A 20,063-nucleotide genomic window follows, 5' to 3' on the forward strand; every position below is an offset into this window, starting at 1 on the left:
ATAAACATGTTTAGGGTGGGAAAAGTCGACCTAAGTTGTGTTTTCTCTAGTTTGCATAGTTGTGCAAGGCCTTGCAACACTGACGAGTGAAAAATCAAATTTCACCTACATTTCACTTATATTTATAAATATACGTTCTCCTTTTTTAATTTTCCACGTATTTTTCACTCCTCTAAAACTGAATGATTAAATAAGGAACAGAAGAACAACAAACGTGGCACAGAAAGAGCTCTTGCTCTGTCCTCTGAGAGGAAGCGCGGATTTAGGTGTCGACGGCCGCGAGGACAGCCGGGTGGCGGGAGCGCGGGAAGGGGAGGGAGGGGGGACATGTACACCGACGAGCCGCGCGCGCACCGTCAGCATCAGCAGCTGCAAGTCAGAGGCGCGCGTGCCCTCTCTCTAAAGGGGACGAGCCGCGCGCTTCAGAAAAAAAGAGGAGAATAAAATGTGTGAAAGCTGCATTTCGCGCGAAGGAATTATTAAAACATGCTGTCCGTGTCCGAAAAACGAAGGAAACTTCCCCTGGGAGTAATAAACTCAAACGCATATAATATTATAGAAAGGATGAGCTACCGAACTCTGAGCGCGACCTTTTTCCTGCTAGTGCTACTTCTTTCCTGTCAGCGCTCTTCCTCGCGTAAGTAATATTCCACTTCACCTATCGTGTACTTATGATGTACATCAATATTCTACCTACCTTGCTGGATAAAAAAGAAGAAAAAGAAGAAGAGTCAGAATCAATTGCACGGGTGCAGCTGACGGTTTGAGGAAGATTTCTGCGTCGCGTGCTGAAGAAGAAACACCGCGAAAAATAGGGCGAAGTAGCAGATGAACGTGTCCTCAAGGCGACAGCAGGGCTTTTAAATCAATTTCACTCTTTTTTTTTCATTAAGCTAACGCTTTTCTTAGCTTTGTACACAGCAGGGTATTCTTACTGCACCAAGTAAGGTACGTACCTCAGGGGTTACCGCTGCAGGCTCTAACCACTGCGCCACCTGCTGGCCCAACTCGAAATGGGTCAAGTGAACTTTATCACGGGACAGGTAGTGTAAAGCACACGTTTCTGGGTAATGCTCCCAGTGCTGGACAATGTACTGTGATTGACGGGACGAACAGGGAGGGAACCGGAAGGGCAGGGCTGGGGGGACATGGTGTGGAGCTGCTGGGCTTTTAAAGGCCTGGGATGCTACGAGGATAAGAAAGTTGCGTTTTCCTTACTTTCAGAGATGCCGCACGTGAGTCTTCTGCTAGACAGCTACTTCCGCTCGCTGGTAACTTACCTGTGCGTTTTTTTATGCACAAAGAAAAAAAATGCACTGGTGAGTCACCGCCGAGTGATGCTACGGCATGCGGAGGGGGGCTGGGGGGCAGATATGTAGAGCTGGCAGTTCTATTTTTACATCCAAGAAGACTGCCTTTGCATCTGAGTCTGTGACATCCACCAGGGAGGGTGCTAAGAGGGAATAAGGGCACCAGGTAATTCATCAGGTGAAGGACTCAGATGTCGAACCGGATGGTTAGCAATTCCGGTCGCTTAAAGTGCCAATCTGTCGTACACTTGAATAAACGAATCCTAAAAACTGCCATGCCAATAATAAAATCTAAAATAAAACAATAAAAATAAATAAGACCAACTAATATAATATTTTATTATCGGCATGGCAGTTTTTAGGATTAATTTATTTATTGAATAAAAATTTTAATCATCGGAAATGATGAATGGAGAAATTTTTACTTGTCGAGTTGGACAGTGAGTGGAACTAGACACCCTTGGTGGGCTGGTGATCCATTCTGATCCATAGGTAGAAAAAAAAAAAAAATCTGTCATACGCGTAACCTGAATTATCCAAGTAAAATATGCACTGCATTAATAATATGATAAAGGAGGAAAAAAAGATACTTTGCATAAATGTGCTGGGTAAGCAACGTAATGGTGTAGTGATGGAGGGGTTGTATGACTGGATGCAAAGCCCAGTTTATTCCTCTGTCATACCTTACATGGGTTCTTACCTTACATTTGTTCTCGTGCCCATGTTGCCGAGTGAGGACAAAATCATAATGTGAAAAATTCAGTACCTTACGGAGTAGGATCTCTTCTCAATGTAATGCATAAATTGTACTTTTGCCGAGATGTACGTCGCTTTGGACAAAAGCGTCTGCTAAATGAATAAATGTAAATGAAATGTAAGGATCAAGCAGAATGAACAGTACCCTGACCTCTGGGTATTGAAAAAGGTTTGAATACATGACTTTATTGCTTGTGATGACAGCATTCTACTGTATTAGGTTGCAAGACAATGCAAAGTTAAATCCATCACCAAGAATTTGTGGGCAAATTGTGATCAGTGAATATAAACAATAATAATACCCAAGACTGTAGCTTATTTTTCTGTGTTTGTTAACATGGAGCACAAATCAAAGACCTTTTTGATATTTACATCTTTGCATGTTTTGTCCAGTAATGTCACATATTTGCTGCTGAGAATCTCAGGATGTTGATTAGAATGTTGATATATACTGTATTTGAGTTTCTATGTGAAGAGACTGGGTATTTAACTGGGGGATATTAACGTGCTTTATCTGCAGTTTTAAGAGCTTCCCTTGTCTATCTGAAATTACATCCCATGCTGAGCTAAGTATAAAACCCTTAAACCCGAATGCAGTGAGAGGGTTACACTATAAAAGATTGGACATACTGTGCATATACTGTGTATTTTTTTAGAGAGAATGTGCTTCTCTGTTAACTTTCTATTTCTCAGGATGTCAGCCCTCCTTGATCATTTTTAACCAGGACTTACTTTTATTACACTACAGCATTTACATGAATTGTATGTATAAACAACATTACTTTATGAAGAACGGATACATCAGGGGCATTTTACCCAGTGCAGTTTGCCTCTGCACCTGTAGCCTCAGGTGACTGACTTAAATACACATAATAATTTTACCAAGAAATACCAAAAAATTCAGAGTTTCGAAGGCTGGAAAAGTGTTCAACGTGCTGCATATCCCTATAATTGTGAAGCAATTATATTTATTAGATTTATGCGTGACCTTCTGCCGTGATTTGTCGGAATTTAATCAACGGCCATTCAGTGCATTCCTAGCCCAGTCCAGCCACAGGTTCCACTGAAGTACTCACCTAATTCAGAAACGGTCTATAAAGTCCTTTGTTCAAAACTTGTTTTTTGCACTGAAAGTGCAGTGAAGAGCTGCTATGAATGCTCGCGGTCACTATACCAGGAAGAGTGCCACACAGAAATGGTTTCAGCCGAGCTTATTGCAGATGCGTTTCGACTTATGATGGTTCGACTTATGATTTTTCGACTTTACGATAGTGAGCTGGTGATAGACATCCAGTAGAAACCGTACTTCGAATTTAGAATTTTTCCCGGGCAAGTGATATGCAGTGCGATACTCTCTTGTGAAGCTGGGCAGCGGCAGTGATCCGCATCTTAAATTCTGTCACGCGGTGGCTATACAGATACCCCCCCTGTATCTACATCTGTGTCTCCTGCTACTGGTGGGAAGAAGAAGAGGAGGGCAGTTACTCTTGAGGAGAAACTCAAGATAATTGCCAGCATGAAGGCGGCAAGCCCGTAATGGCTATCGCACATATTCTAGGCTATGATGTTTGGTAGGTTAGGTGTATTAAATGCATTTTCAACTTCCAATATTTTCGACTTGCAATGGGTTTTGCGGAACGTAACCCCATTGTAAGTTGGGGACCACCTGTACAAGGTTTGCTTTGCATTGTGTTTTAAACTGGCCTTTTTTATTTTTGGACTTTTTGCTCTTTTTTTAATGTCTGGTGGATCAGAGGATGAGTCTGAGGATGAGTAAATCCCTCGAGCTACCAACAGGCCTCCTATTGACCGAGACACTTCTGAACAAGGCGAGGCTTGTTTAGAACAGAGTAGAACATGCATCTGTCTTCCGAGGAGCTTGAAAGCTTGAACTGATCAGTCCTTTTCATTGTGCTGCTCAAAGGAGAAATGATGAGGAAATTTGGAGTGGTCAAATATTCCAGTGGTACAGTCGGGACCCACAACAGCTGTGCAGTTTGCTCAGCCTGTACATGCTGTGCCCATCAAGAGACTCAGTTCTGAAACAGCAGAGCAAGGACAATTTTCCTTACCTTCAGTTTTGCTGCATCAGCAGTAAAGGCTCCTCACAGGTCTTCTAAAGCAGTAACTTTAACTGATGGAAATGCCCTTGGCTACTTAATAAGACCTTGCTCTATTTCTGGCTCCAGGAGAGTGTGTTGATCCCCTGGTGTCACCTCTCTATGCTTCCTCCTTCCTGGCCTCCTCCCGATATAACTTTATGTCCTCCGCCAACTTTGCCAGGTTGTACGGTGAGTTTCCTCTCTTGCAACTACAGACTGTGAAAAAACATAGGATTGTGTGATTATATGAATAGGTGTAAAACATTTATGTACACATCTGCACCATATAACACTTTGAAAATGTTGTGTATCTGCTGTAATGTGCTGTATACAAGTGCATACTGTATGTCTGTTTCTGTGTATCTACAGTCCGTAATGTATGTGTGAAAAAATGCACCTACATATGTAATGACATGTACACGTGAGCATGTAAGAACTCCCCATGTATGTTTACAGCATGTGTATTTCTCTGACAGGAAGCAGTGGGTGGTCTCCGTCCCCCAGGGACCGTCAGCCGTGGCTTCAGATCGACTTACAGAGGAAGTACCGCATCGTTGCCATCTCCACCCAGGGCACGTTCAACTCCAACGACTGGGTGACCAAGTACACCATTCTCTATGGAGACCGCCCTGACTCATGGACCCCGTACATCCAGAGAGGGGGGAACTCGGTAACGTGGACAGAGCTTCTGGAAAAGACCGTGCCCGTCCCAGACAGCATGTTGGGCGGAGTTTTTGTTGAGCCATTGGCCTGGTTTACATGGCTGAACATTCACAGAGTGATGACTGCATGAAGGCTACAATGACCACATTTTCCACACTGTCTGCGTTCTGTAGATGTTTAAAGTAAAGGACATGCTATAGATATACTTGCACAGTTTCTAGATGTGTCCATCAGTCACTGTGCTCTTTGCGCAGACTTTGTCGGGGAACTGGAATTACTACCAGGTGAAGAGGCACGTGTTCCACTATGCATTCACTGCCAAGCACCTGCGTTTCCTCCCCCTGGGCTGGAACACGGAGTCGGGTGGCAAGATTGGCGTGCGGCTGGAGGTGTATGGCTGTGCCTACGGTGAGGTTATCCTGTCCTGTACATGTATTACACTGCATCACATCTCGGTACATCACCAGAAACGGTCTGTCCTAGAGGAACCACTTGGGATGCTGGCATAAATACAGACCTAAACCATACGTCTTAAGTGTTACATTTTCTGGTTTAATTTCATAGTGACAGACACTGTGGTGAGGGAAAATTGTTACTTTTTCCACATGCTGCATACCTGTCTGCCAGACTCATACGTGATGGCGTATGATGGGGACGACATGGTCGCCTACGCCTTCCCTGGGGGAAGGTCTCGCACGTTGCAGGACCACATCGCCCTGAACTTCAAGACACTGGAGCATGATGGGGTGCTGCTGCACAGTGAGGGGATGCAGGGGGATGTCCTGATGCTGGAGCTGAGGGATACGCGTCTCTACTTGCACATCAGCCTGGGTGGGTCATGGATGGCCATATTGGGTGTCAAAGGTCAGAGGTTGCCTGGGTCCTAAATAATTAATAATGCCCTGAAAAGGCAGTATGTGTACTAATATTCACGATTTTGGTTGCTTCTCAGGTGCTTCTGTGCAGTGTGTTGCATGTGGTTTACAGTTTTAAACTTTATCAGTTTGCTCAACAATATATTGTAATTTTTTAACTTTAAAACCTTAAACCTTAATTTAGGGTAAAGCACAGATTTTTCTTGGACTCCTCTTACCCAGTACACCTAATACTTGTTGTTACCATTACTACTCATTACATTTTAATTTTTGCCATCTGTGTTCAGTTATTTATTATTGTTATTAATTCACACGTAGCTAACGTCTACATTCAAGGTGACTTAAAATGCTAGACGCACAGTACTAAGCTGCTGACAAGTATCCACTCAGCCACACAACACAGCAATGTAACACACACACGATCATGCACTACAGGGAATTTATAGTCACCACCCACACACACACTTTCAGAACCGCTTGGCCCATATGGGGTCGCGGGGAACCGGAGCCAACCCGGTAACACAGGGCGTAAGGCCGGAGGGGGAGGGGACACACCCAGAACGGGACGCCAGTCCGTCGCAAGGCACCCCACGCGGGACTCGAACCCCAGACCCACCGGACAGCAGGACCAGGTCCAACCCACTGCGCCACCGCACCCCCATTTATAGTCACCAGTTCACTTGAAATACATGTCTTTGGACTGTGAGAGGAAACTAGGCTACCTGGAAAAGACCCGCACTAAAACGGAAGAACATGCAAACTCCACACAGACTGAGTCGAATTGAAACCTACATGTGAATAAAAAGCCCAAGGGCTGTCAGGCACCAGTGTCACCCACTGTGCCACCCCATTTAGCATGTTAACATGACATGCTCCAGAATAGTAGCAAGATAATTCTTTAGTCAGCAGCAGAAGTGGTAAACATAAGCAGTTTTCCTCTGCTAAAAACAATCATATTTTACTGTAAGGTGCTGTGATTAAGTCAGAGTAGGAGTTTGAAGAAAAGAATCATGAACTTTGGCCCTACAAGAGCAAGGTCCTCAAAATCCATACTGCTGTGTTTATTTTCATTAATAGAATTTCAAGTGACCCAGGAAGATTCTGTGAAAAGGGTTAGAATTACACACAGTGCCATTTATTCCAGCGCAGATGATTGAAAGCTGGATCTGCAGAGCTCAGCTGGGCTCATCTCTCACAGGCAGCAGCACGGTGCAAGTGGTGGAGGGCATGACCACTCTGACTGTTGGCAACCTCCTGGATGACCAGCACTGGCACTATGTGACCATCAAGCGGTACGGTCGCCAGGTCAATTTGACAGTGGACAGTCACACCGAAAGCACAATCTGCAATGGGGAGTTCAGCTACCTGGACCTCGAAGACCAGGTGGGAGACAAGGATTCTAGCTGAAGCATTCACATGGGAGAGAATGTACAGTCGCTGTGGCAGGTCACTGCACCTATTTGCATTCAGAATTTGGTGAAGAAAGCGGAAAGTGGTTCTCCCCTTTCATTCTAACTCCAGCTTCCATTCGGCAGCCGGAGATTTTGTACTTTCTCCGCAAAAAATTGTGTTCCTGTTCAATTCATAAGTGGAATGTCTGACTCAAAGAAAAGAGCAGGAGAGTGAATGGGATGATGCTGTGTACTGGAGGCCCAGTTTTGTACTTCAAGTCTTCCTGTGCAGTTTAACAGAGGCTTCTGTCACCTCTTAGGTGTATGTGGGAGGTGTGATAGAGCCCAAAATGCCTCACCTTCCAAACAAGAGCAACTTCAGGGGCTGCCTGGAGAACGTCTTCTACAATGGTGTCAACATTATCAACCTGGCTGAGCAGAAGGACCCACAGATTCGCTTTCCTCATCACCAGGTGTGATTGCATTGCCTTCTCTCTCTCCTCAGCAGCCTCATGTTCACTTATGACTGTAGATTTATACTTCACTGAGCAAGCTCTTTTGGCTCATAATCCTCCTGGATCGCCATGCTTAGGTCTTTTGTACTTATGTACTTCTACACTTGTAGATGTTTGGGGTTTTGAAAAGACATGACATGCCTCTTGTTCCTGTCTGAGCATGCACCTGGACAGCAGGTAGTATTTAAAGGCATACTAGAAAGTGGATTTCTACTATTCTTGTGTAACGTACTTATCCTGAATTGCGTTAAAACGTGATATTTATTCCTTTGTTTTGTTTTTTCTGTTTTCCATTTGTATTCATAATTCAGGCAGTAATTTATCATGAGTGTATGGAGTTCAAACCCTCAAGTCTGTGACCTCTTACCTTCCCGCAGAAACCTGTGCAGTACGCCTGCCAGGACCTGCAGCTGAAGCCGATGTCTTTCACTGGGCCCAACAACTACCTGCAGGTGCCGGGCCTTTTGCGGAAGTCCCGCATGTCCGTCAAGTTCTCGTTTCGCTCATGGGACCACATGGGCCTGTTGATGTTCACCAGGTTTGCTGATGACCTGGGCTCCCTGGAGCTGGGCCTGAGCGAGGGCCAGGTGAACATTACCCTTCAGCAGCCTGGCAAGAAACTGCGATTTGCTGCAGGTAAGAATGGAAGTGGAAACTTGTGAACCAGAAACTCACCAGTCTGCATCAGCTCAACAGGACTAAGGCCTCTTTAAAGTCATATAAAGTTTACTTTTGGTTAAAAAAACATCCAACACTCACATGTGTCATGACTTGGCAATTTTTATGGTTTAGACATTAGATGACACCAGAGGAGATCCATCGCACAGTTTGTTGATGGGTGTTGATTCGAGTGGTCGCTTAATGTGTGCTTAGGAAAAGCTGACCACAGATATGCTGACTACACAATGACTTACTCCTTCAGGTTACGGTTTGAATGACGGGTTTTGGCACACGGTGGATTTGGCAGCACGGGACAACTTTTTGGTCGTAACCATCGATGAGGACGAAGGCTCCCCCCTCAAGATCACCAACGTGTTTGCCATGCGCACCGGGGACCGCTACTTCTTTGGAGGTATTTTGTCAAGTTGCTTGACTGCCGTTACCAAAAAGCTGTTGTCATAAAGAGATTCAAGTGAACTAAAGTTGCATACTGATTAACCAACCTGTGGTCCATTTTTGGTTGCATTTTTGAAAACGGCAATGCTGGAATAACTTTGCGGCAGTGGAGTAGCAGTAATGTATCGTTGCAGTTGTTCTCTGGCTGGAAGAGTCCATGTTGGGGCAGAAAGTCTCACCTTTGTCCCATGTCTTGCACCCCTCAGGCTGCCCCAAGACTAATAATACAGCCAGGTGTGAAACCACGCTGAAGGCTTTTCATGGGTGCATGGAGCAGATCTTTATTGACTCTGAGCCTGTGGACATCGACACCATGCTGCAGCAACGCTGGGGGCGTTATGCTGAGCTGCTTTTGGGCACCTGTGGCATCACTGACAGGTGGGCCTGGCATGGCCAGAGTGGGGTCCTCAGGGAACGTTTGCACTGTGGCTATATGGGAACTGCAGTTCTGTGCATGTTTCACTGTCCTCACTTGGCTGTCAGTGAAGGAGAGGGATGCAAATCCAGTCTCTGACAGTTAGATTTATCCAGTCTGGCTAGCAAAAAAAATGCAGAACAGTTTTTTCAATATAGATTTTTGAAAAACAGCTTTTTAACCATTGGGTGCAAGAGTTCTAATTGTGAGCAGCTGTGTTCCATGCATGATTCAGTGTTGACTGGTTGGGTGGGCAAAAAGAAAAGAGGCAGTGGCTCTTTGGTTTGTCTGGAATGGTGTGGTCACAGGCATTCTGAAGAAACCCAGACCCCGGAACGCAGAAATCTGATGGTTTTTAGGGTCAGCAGTGACTCACACTTCCTAGACAGCCAGAAAAGGAGATGTGATATCACAGGCATCTTCCTGTGTGTGTGCATGTCTCCCTTTCTCATCATACTGCGAATGTCATGAAGACAGTGTTTGTACTGCTCATGTGTCCAGGTGCACGCCAAACCCCTGTGAGCATGAGGGGAGGTGCATTCAGTCCTGGGATGACTTCATCTGCATGTGTGAAAACACTGGGTACAAAGGAGAAGTGTGCCACAAATGCGAGTATCACGGTTAAACCTTCATTACCTTCCTAGTATATAAATTCATGCATGTTCACTGACATAACTTGCCACTTTGCAGTAATTATTTCACAGAACAGCTTAATTACAACCAGACTTGATCTCGGTCCGAGATGTAATATCTCATCTTGCTGTCTCCGGTGTAACGTGTGTGTGTGTGTGTGTGTGTGTGTGTGTGTGTGTGTGTGTGTGTGTGTGTGTGTGTGTGTGTGTGTGTGTGTGTGTGTAAAAAACAGCCTGTTGAATGTGTTGCCTTCTTTGACAGCGGTCTACAAGGAGTCGTGCGAGGCCTATCGGCTCAGTGGAAAGTTCTACTCGGGCGACTACACCATTGATCCTGACCTCAGCGGCCCTTTGAGACCCTTCTCTGTCTACTGTAATATGAAAGGTGTTCAACTTCTCTTTTTTGGACCAGTTTCCTTTATCGACCGCAACCTTGCGAAGATTTTCCCTTAAGATAGAATATTTTTTGGGACCAAGAACCTTTCTCAAGGTTTTAGTTTAATGGGCAGCCAAAAACAGATGAGTAAAGCAATAAGCTCCTGTTACTGGTAGTAAAACCAGATCAGGGCTCAAGTTTAAAGTCGCCTCAATCCGATCAACAAAGGCAATTAGTGTCTTGTGATCCCCTGAAGGATTAGCAGCTGTAATCCATTAAAATTCTCCAGTTGATTATGGTGTAATGGATGCCACCTTCCTGTGTGCTGTTCATCTCCAGCCACCAAAGCCTGGACGGTGGTGAGGCATAACCGAATGGAAGTCACCAAAGTGACGGGCAGCTCTGTGGACCAGCCATACCTGGCCAGTGTGGAGTACTGCAATGCATCATGGGACGAAGTCACTGCCTTGGCCAACGTCTCGGAGTACTGCGAGCAGTGGATTGAGTTTGCCTGCTACAAGTCTCGCCTCCTCAACTCACCCAGTTGAGTGTGTCGTCGGCTCAGGCGCAACACTGACTTCGGTCCAAACAGTGTCACCTGATGTCAGTGTGGGACAGCAGCGCTGACAGTTGCGTGAAGTGGACTGTCAGGTTCATCTGAGTTGACCTATCGTCATGCGAGTTTCCATTTTCAGGGACTTTGAAACTTTATATCAGTTGTCAAAAGATCATTTGCGTTCAAATTCAAATGCGTCTATGTTAAGTGAAGAATGGCTTGTACATCCGATAGCAAGTGTAGGTTCTGTAGGTAACCAGGCACTTACTGCTATGTACCCTAAACTAGGTGGAAGACCGTATAGTTACTGGATCGGTCGCCATGGCGAGAGCCAGGTGTACTGGGGGGGCTCCTTTCCTGGGGTCCAACGCTGCGCCTGCGCCATCAACAGCACCTGTGTGGACCCGAGGTTCTTCTGCAACTGCGACGCAGACTACCGTCGGTGGTGAGCGACAGGACACGCTACTTTTTGTGGCAAAACGACAGGACGTTGCATGCAATTGTGCACGTTAACGTAGGACATTTTTCCAATCCTGTGTGAATCCTGCTGAGGCGGGTTTTGCGCTGGGGGCATTTTTTGTCGAATGTTGACAGTGGTGTTGCTCAACCCCCCACCTATAGTACTCACATTAAATCACCACTGGCATGTCTCTGCATTGCATTTGGATGAACGTACCTCTGTGGTGGGCAAACAGGTATTCGGACAAGGGGTGGCTGAACTATCGGGACCACATGCCCATCAGAAGAATTGTTGTGGGGGACACCAACCGGACTACGTCAGAAGCCCATTTCAGCCTTGGGGCCCTGCGTTGTCATGGTGACAGTGAGTATCCTCTCATCCTCTGAGGGGGTTCAGTGCCTCTGACTACAGTAAATAGGTCAGAGCGTAGGTCAGAAATGGCACTTGAGGGATGCTTCATATTAAGGCAGTATTGACTCAAAGGTTACTAGGCATCTTTTATCCAAGCTATCTTGCCAATTTAAAGTACATTACTTTAGTTAATTACAAATGTAATATTAACAGAATGTAAAAGTAGTTGCTTAAAGTGGTCAGGCCTGGTATCTCTTTTAACACAATGATATACTATAAATTATAGTACAAAACTGCTGGTCTTATCAATATTAAAACACAGTGTTTTATAATGTACTGAAATAAAGTCACCAGTTCAGAGAATAAAAGCGTATTATACATGTGTGAGACATAATTTAGGTAATAACTACTCATACTCTGCAGAAGAGGTGTATGTGCTTGAGGATCTGGCCTCTAGCAGGCAGGATGTTTTTAACACTGCCAGTATTGACCGCTTGGTGGCGTAAATGATCCCATGTGACAGGCAGCACTTGGAACACCGTGGCCTTTACTAAGCCAATGTACCTCAAGTTCCCCACGTTCAGGCCTGGCACCAGCGCCGACATCAGCTTTTACTTCAAAACAACCGCCGACCACGGAGTCTTCCTGGAGAATTCTGACGATCGCCATCGCAGCTTCATTCGAGTGGAGCTTAACTGTAAGTGCTGACAGAGCCTCAACTGATAACCTTTATGTTGTCCATACTGTATGTTAAGGTCTTTTCTGAAAGTATAAGGTGAGGGATTAAATTGTAACCCAAAACACACCAGGAAGCCATTTGATATAAGCGCTGAAGCTTTCAGTCAAAAAATGTCATTCTACTTTTTAAAATTTTTTTGTCTCTATTGCTCTCTATCCATCCCTCATCCCCTCTCGCTTTCCCCTTGGCATCCACCTCCCTGGAATGTGTCCTCCCAGCCACCACCGATCTGCTCTTTGTCTTCATGGTGGGGGACGGAATCCTCAATGTCACGCTGCGTTCTCCGGAGCCCCTCAATGACGACGAGTGGCACCACGTCAAGGCAGAAATCAATGTGAAAATGGCACGGCTTAAAGTGGACTACCAGCCCTGGTCCGTGTGCCACTTCCCTGGGCAGACCTATGTCACCATGAAGTTCACCCAGCCGCTCCTTGTGGGTATGTGACCGAGGATGGAGCAATTCCTTCACTGGCAGCCATCACTCGCAAAAATAGGCACAGCAGGATGATCCTCGAGACACTGAATCAACACACAGTACTTGCTCTTTTTGGTGAAAGACCTGTAGTGGTGTCATTTCTCACTGAGTTCTAAGTGAGGAACGTCTGTCTCTCTGTGTGATGTTCCACGTGCATCGATGGCTTGCAGCCACAGCAGTGCCACACGGCAGCCAGTCTTAAAGCTTATTTTAAAATATTGTTATTATAAAACTCTTAAACACTTATGAGATGGCACTACACTGGCTCTTAATGCTTTGGGTTTTGACTATTTTGACCAGCTTCCTATGTTAAAAAGTTATAAATATAATATTAACAATTCTATATAGATATAGATACATGTATATAATACCAATATATTACATTATGTTACAGTATGTTATTTTTTGCTGAAGACTGTTGGCATGTCACCACTGTTAGGTGCAGCCAAGGACAAACAGCGGGCCTACCTGGGCTGCCTGCGGGGGCTGCGCATGAACGGCTTGCCCCTTGACCTGGAAGGAAAAGCGAACGCGGAGGAAGGCGTCAGACGCAACTGCACAGGCCAGTGTGTGAATGCGGCGATACCCTGTCGCAATGGCGGCCGTTGCATGGAGGGATACGCCTCCTACTACTGTGACTGCAACAACACGGCCTTCGAAGGCTACTACTGCCACAAAGGTAGGTTCTGAACAGCGCTGCTGCACCTGTTACTAATACGAGTAGAAAGTGATGTGGCAGGCAGGTGCAGGACATGCAATGGATTCGATCCAATTCGCAAAAATGCGAACTTATTTACATCAATGCAAAGTAACTAGTTTGCCGACACTGGACTTTTTGGACTGGACACACAATAGTTTATCGTTTCATATTGAGCATCTGGTCATTCTGCCAATAACAAGTAAGCATCTCACACGGTCTGGGTGTGTTTCATGGCTGGTCTGTGTTTTGCTCACGCTAAGACATCGGTGCCTTCTTCGAGGAGGGAACATGGCTCCGCTATAACATCCGCAGAGAGGCAGTCTCAGAAGAGGCGCAATGGGCATACTGGGTAGATCCGCACAACTTCAGCCTGGGGTACAACCACATCGGCGAAGAGATCGAGTTCAGCTTCAGCACCACCCACACCCCTGCGGTGCTGCTCTACATCAGCTCCTTTGTCAGGGACTACATTGCTGTGATCCTCAAGAGAGACGGTATGCAGACGGTGCCCAAAAATGGCTGCATTTTATGCTTCAAAATGCTGCTGTACCCAGTGTGACTGTTAAGGTAAGGAATTCGCCCACTGAGGTACTGCTGTCCATCCCTTTTCAGGCAGCTTAGACCTGAGGTACCGACTGAGCGCATTTACCGACAAGTTCCAGATAACCTCCTTGAACGTGGCAGATGGATACCCTCACTTTGTCAACATCACCAGGCAAAACCGTACCTTGCGGACACAGGTGCGACACAACCCTGTGCTCAAAAACATGCCTCTGTGTACCTGTGCTGTAAAAGTGCAGGCTACTGAAGTGACCGGAGCTCTGACTCCTAGTCACCTGCTTTTACCACACGTCACTATACGGTGTCCATCTGAGAGGTATCGTTGTGTCACATTCACATGCACTGCTGTTTCCCGTGCAGGTGGATTATATGGAACCTGTCAAACAGCATATGTCCATTTTGGAGGACAACCGATTTGACTCTCCCAAATCCTTCTTCCTGGGGAGAGTGATGGGTAAGTTACAGCTTTGTGATTCAGGTGCAGCCAAAAAGTAATCAGGCAAAGCAATATAATACAACCTCACGTAGTTGATTCTAGCTGCGTCGGTTGGTTTCCAGGTCTGTCCCATTGACTAGGGTCCTGGAACTGCTGGAGCTGGTAGTTCTTCATTTACATAAACTGTGCCTCTCTAAGTGAGTTGAGACTGAGCTGGGTTTCTACATTTTTTTTTCCCCAATTCAAACAAGCCAGAGTGGGGGGAAAAAAAACACAAGGCTCAGGCTGAGAGGCTGTTTAGAGCAGCTGTACTAGTCCTAGTGGAAGCACAGTGTGTGCTGCTTTTGCAGAAAGCTCATCATTTGCTTTACATATTGGCTCAAGCAATTCACGCACTTTTACCTAAAGAACCGGAATTAGAGCAGACCCTCCCTGATACTTAGGAAATACTTTGATACAAATTGTTAAGCCTAAGCTACAGTACACTATGTGCTGCTAGTACATGCCATTGGTAATGTGTAGTTAGTGAGTCAATGGAAAAAGGAAGCATGGAGGAGGACTGCAGGACAGTGCAACTGGTAAGGTTCCTACACCCCAGTGGAGCTCTTCTTTCAGGCAAACGGGTTTCACATTCTCAGGCCTCTCTCCTTGTTTCAGAGGTGGGAGACATCGATTATGAGATCAAGAAGCACAACAGCCCTGGGTTTGTGGGCTGCATGTCAGGCGTGCGCTACAACATCTATGCTCCTCTCAAAGCCTACTTCCGCCCCAACGAGACGGATCCTCCCGTAACAGCAATGGGCTTCCTGGAGGAGTCAAACTGTGGAGCTTACCCATCCATAATGGGGGTGGTACCCCTGGAGGAAGACCCATGGTATACAGGTCCAGGTGGGTTGCAGAGGTATACTGATGTAAGCAGTAGCGTCAGGTCAGTACCCATGTCTAGTCAGTGCTCATACACTCCCGGGGCTCAGAGCAGCTCTGTGAACGTTTAGCCACAACTGCCGGTGGTGGGATCAGGCCCCCTTCACAGATTCTTTGAGGTGTGATGGCAGTGCCAACCCAGACCCCCTGGCCTGTTGTACCAGTATATTGCCATCAGTCATATCAATAATCATAATGCAACAGATGCAACAAGCATCACAGGTAACACAATCTTGACCTTATCTGTAACTCTCTGTCTGGTATTTTCAGAGTTCCTCTATATCCACGATGACCTCCCCAGTCCACCAGTGATGGCCTGTAAGTCGAACTTCCACTTTATTGCTCACGTCACTGAAACCTTTTCGACTGTTGTCAGTCATCGTATGCATAAAGTGCCGTTAGGAGTGATACTCACCATGCCTGCAGAGGAACTGTACTTTCTGCAGAGGCAGAAAGACCTCTGGAATTAAGCACATTGCAAAACAGTGGAAGAGAAAATATTACAAAGAATGGTTGTACATAGTTGTATTCCGTCTTCTCCATTCCACTGCAAGACCTTCCTGTAGAAGGGCCCATACACCTATTGTGGTGCATTTTCATTAATACCCCATTGATGAATAGTTCACCCGTAATAAGACGATCATGGTTATGCTGAAATGCAGGTCTCATCCAAGTCATGTTTTTTTTTTCTACTGAAGTAGACACTAAAATATAAATTATACAAAACCAAGTCTAACTCAGTTGCTTTGTCAGCCTCTATACTGTATATGATGCATGGAAAATAAGACATTGTAAAATATTATTTTGTACAGCTGTTTATTAAAAACCAGGATTGGACTACACCTTTAGGTCAGTTTTCCCCCTCTCATTGTAAATCTATCATCTTATCTTGCACCTCATTAGAGACCCATTAAGCAAGTGGAAAAGGAAAATGATTTTTAGTGACACCACGACTGAGCTGCTAACGTGGGTGTTTTTCGCCGCACTGCTTTTCCAGTCATCGTCCTCCTCCTGCTGGTGTTAACATTCGGGACTCTGTTTGGCCTCTACACGTATTTGTACCGCTACAAAGGGAGCTACCGCACGAACGAGCCCAAAAGCATGGAATCCCCGTGCAGCGGCAGGGCTCTCACGGAACGGCCCCGCAAGGACAGGAGCCTGCCCAGAATACAGGAGGAGCCAAGGAGCGAATGATGACCTCGGAGGGTCCAAGGAGAGCAGGCAGGAGCAGGACTGGTGGGCCAACTTGTGATGGATGGGGGTGGGACCGGAACCAGAACAATTCTTGTTGTGCGTGGTGGTTTTTTTTTTTTTAAATAAATTAAATCATTCAGATGATTAAACTTTTATATTCTGTTAGTCACTGTGCTTCAAATATTCATTTAGCATCTTTCTTTCCCATTTTTGTGTGTGAGCCAATCGTATGGAACGCTTGTGCACAGTGCAGTAATACGAGGCATTATGTTGTGTGTTTTATAGTGTTTTAGCAGGGAAAGCTGAGATCCTATTTCAGTGAAATACCAGTCTCACCCTGGACGGCAGGGGTCCGACTGAAGTGCGTGAAATACCGTGAGCTTTCGCTTTATATTTCTGTTTTTCTCATCTCTTGAATAGCATTACTGAAGAGTACAGCAAGCAATTAAGTATATAGTATGTAAAAAATGGCAAAAGTATAAATAAAAATAAATACGGTTACAGTTATGCTGTTTGGCACACGTGTATAACACATGTCTAAGAATCAACTTTAAATCAAGTAGAGAGACTTCACATAAAGAAAATAAAGGCATTTAGTTTGCTAAGAATTGTCTGACTTCACTGACGTCTTTGGTTGAACTGGTGCCGTTTTTCCTGTGTAATGGAGTGACAGAAAATAACAGTATGTCTGTACAACAGTGAAACACATGCGGCACAACAATGACATATTTCAATATATTTTACCAAGTACCAATTTTTATCTTACCAGTTATTATGAAAGACACATTTTTTGTATTGTGGCAAAGGGACATCTGTTCTGGGTACAAGGTTCATCTTCAGCTTGCAGGCACTGAAATCCATGATGTTTTCAAATTTGTTTTGACTCTTAAGCACTATAATCATAATGCGTCTCACAATGACAATGCAATCTCTGCGCTGGGATCTGAGCTAAAAGTCACGTATTTTAGGATTACTTTTGTATTAATTTAGAGCCCTGTGCTTTGGACCAAATTAGAAAATTCAGAAAGGAAATGAATGCACTACAAGCAGACATGGTTGTCAATGGCTGTGGCTGATGGTTCCACACACGGTTCACAGAGAGTCAGACAAACATGTAGGTGTATTTAAATAAGGGTTTTTGCTCCTAATTAGCAGTGTTCATGAGGGGCTTCACTATTCACATGGTTTGCTTGTGGGAGAGGGCATTTTGGTCCAGTCTTCACCGCTGTACATGAATGTCCATCCATCTGTCCACAGCTCCTGGCTGGATACCAGCTGACACTGATATTTGGATTAAAATACAATCGTCAACACAAACTGAGTTACACCTCCTTTCCCGTCTCCTCTGTGAGGTGAGCAGAGTTTGCAAAATACCGTATAATGCCAATCGGCTCCAGACAGACGAGCACCACTCAAATCGAAACATGAGACATGGAAAAAGACCTTGTGCTTCTGAAAGTTCCATAAATCTTCAGGGAAATGTGGGTTATTCAATGGGTTTAGCTTTGGAAATACAAACTAAAGTCTTCAGTGTTGTACCATTGTAATAATCTCAAATCTGTGTTTTGCCCCAGAGCAAATGCCAAAAGGTCAGATTCTAATTTTGATTTAAATTGGAGGATGTCAAATACACACAAATGTTGACAGATGTAAGATGGGGACACACTGGTAAGTACTGCTTGAAAATCTGTTCACTCACAATCAAAGAAATGTACATAAGGCTGTTCTGAAGTATTTCAGCAATATCATTACAACATTACAACTGGAAAAACACTTAACCTTGAAGGTTAAAGTAGTTTTGTACATTCACTTCTATATTTTTGTTTATTAAATGTTGTGAAAGGTTACATATAAAGGACACATATAAAAATGTATGTTTTAACTTGTCCAAAGTTACTGTACTTCAATGAGAACAAAAACAGGATAAAATTTTTTAATGGCTTTCTTTCTTTTTTTTTTTTAATGTTTTACCGGCTTACAAGTAGGTTATGTCAATCCACGTTACATTACAAATGCCATGTGTTACATTGGGTAACGGATGTGCTCTGACAGCTTAAATGGACACGTGAACAAGCTTCAGTTGATCGCAACACCAGGGAGCCCAAGGAGCCGAAACGATAGCCGAAAATACCGGCGGACTTCGGTAGAACGTTCCTCACGTAGCGCACATCTCAAATGTGAGCAAGACCAGCAGAAATGTGCATCGAAAAGCAAGAAAAAAAAGGGGAAAAAACCACATCTAAGTACTTCCTTTTCAGGACCGGGGAGTAAAGGGATCCTGCTTTGTGTGTCTACCTTCCTTACGTCTCTTCCCCCCGAAAACAAAGAGAAAAGCTCCACATGCCGGTTTTCGCCAAAGTGAAACAGATCGACGGGGAAAAGTACGCTTGTAATAGACACTGCGTGCTGCTGTAGCACACTCTACTGATGTACTAAACCGAATTGTACTCGCCAGTTTCAGAGTTTCTGAACACATTTGGGATTTCAGTGGCACCATGTGATGTCACCTGGAGGTTGTGGGGACCGGCAACAGAGAAAGTTCCACACGAATTGACAGAAGTACATCGTATACCATAAAATACTAGCTGGATTAAATTTTACAAATGATTTACATGAATCATTACATAGCCTCCAACATAAAGTGCTGTCTAATGTAGCCCAGGGGGTGTCAAACACTGCTCCTCATAGACTGGAGAGCTGAATATTCTACATTAAAACTGTCGGGTCATGTGACTTTCTGCACAAATAACAAGACAGTGAGGACAGAAGGACTGGTTGGACACCTTCGATCTACAATAACCGTTTACATACTTCAATGTGCTCACATGGTTTACAACAACATATTTAACACAGAAGGCTAATTCTTTTCTCTTTACCTTATCCGAGCTCAGTGGAGGCTCTATGGCAGCCAACTACTTGCTGTCGAGGACACGGGGGGGGAGTTACAGGCAAAGGGGGAGCAATTTCTGCCCCCAAAATCTTTTTATTCCCAGAACACCAAGCGTAGTCAGACAGCAACACAAAAGGGAGGGATGTTGCTTATTTTCAGCACTAGGGCCTGGTATACACACACACACACATTTTCAGAACCGCTTGTCCCTCACGGGGTCACGGGAAACCGGAGCCCACCCGGCAACACAGGGCGTAAGGCCGGAGGGGGAAGGGGACACACCCAGGACGGGACGCCAGTCCGTCGCAAGGCACCCCAAGCGGGACTCGAACCCTAGACCCACTGGAGAGCAGGACTGCGGTCCAACCCACTGCGCCACCGCACCCCCGGGCCTGGTATAATGTTCCTGATAATGGAAAAAGTTAATTCTATACCAACACCAATCTCTGTTTACTGTGTTGAGGAAACGCTGTAAATGTTGCCTTACTATGAGAAAAAAAAACAGGAATAAAATAACTACTAACCGGATTAACTGAAGCAGAGGAAAAGGCTGGTGTATAAAAACAAGCTGCAACTAAGCCTGAGACGCCTGGTGGAAAGTCAAAGGGCAAATCCAAAGGGTGCCG

At 45.1% G+C, this 20,063-nt stretch overlaps 1 protein-coding gene across 1 annotated transcript; it reads left to right on the plus strand.

The window, feature by feature from the left end:
- The first annotated feature begins 372 nt into the window (after positions 1-372).
- Positions 373-19,293, plus strand: LOC108941828 (contactin-associated protein 1-like). Its single transcript, XM_018764696.2, has 24 exons — positions 373-637; positions 4,256-4,357; positions 4,645-4,838; positions 5,086-5,239; positions 5,459-5,662; positions 6,905-7,089; positions 7,418-7,570; positions 7,990-8,248; positions 8,535-8,684; positions 8,935-9,106; positions 9,645-9,751; positions 10,038-10,160; positions 10,491-10,694; positions 10,996-11,152; positions 11,403-11,530; positions 12,042-12,215; positions 12,476-12,694; positions 13,172-13,411; positions 13,693-13,926; positions 14,045-14,172; positions 14,354-14,447; positions 15,087-15,317; positions 15,624-15,671; positions 16,351-19,293. Exons 1-24 carry the CDS (start codon positions 487-489, stop codon positions 16,545-16,547), a joined length of 4,008 nt encoding a protein of 1,335 aa, XP_018620212.2. The 5' UTR covers positions 373-486; the 3' UTR covers positions 16,548-19,293.
- Positions 19,294-20,063: the final 770 nt, after the last annotated feature.

Source organism: Scleropages formosus, chromosome 8 (assembly GCF_900964775.1).
Source record: "Scleropages formosus chromosome 8, fSclFor1.1, whole genome shotgun sequence".
Lineage (NCBI taxonomy): Eukaryota > Metazoa > Chordata > Actinopteri > Osteoglossiformes > Osteoglossidae > Scleropages > Scleropages formosus.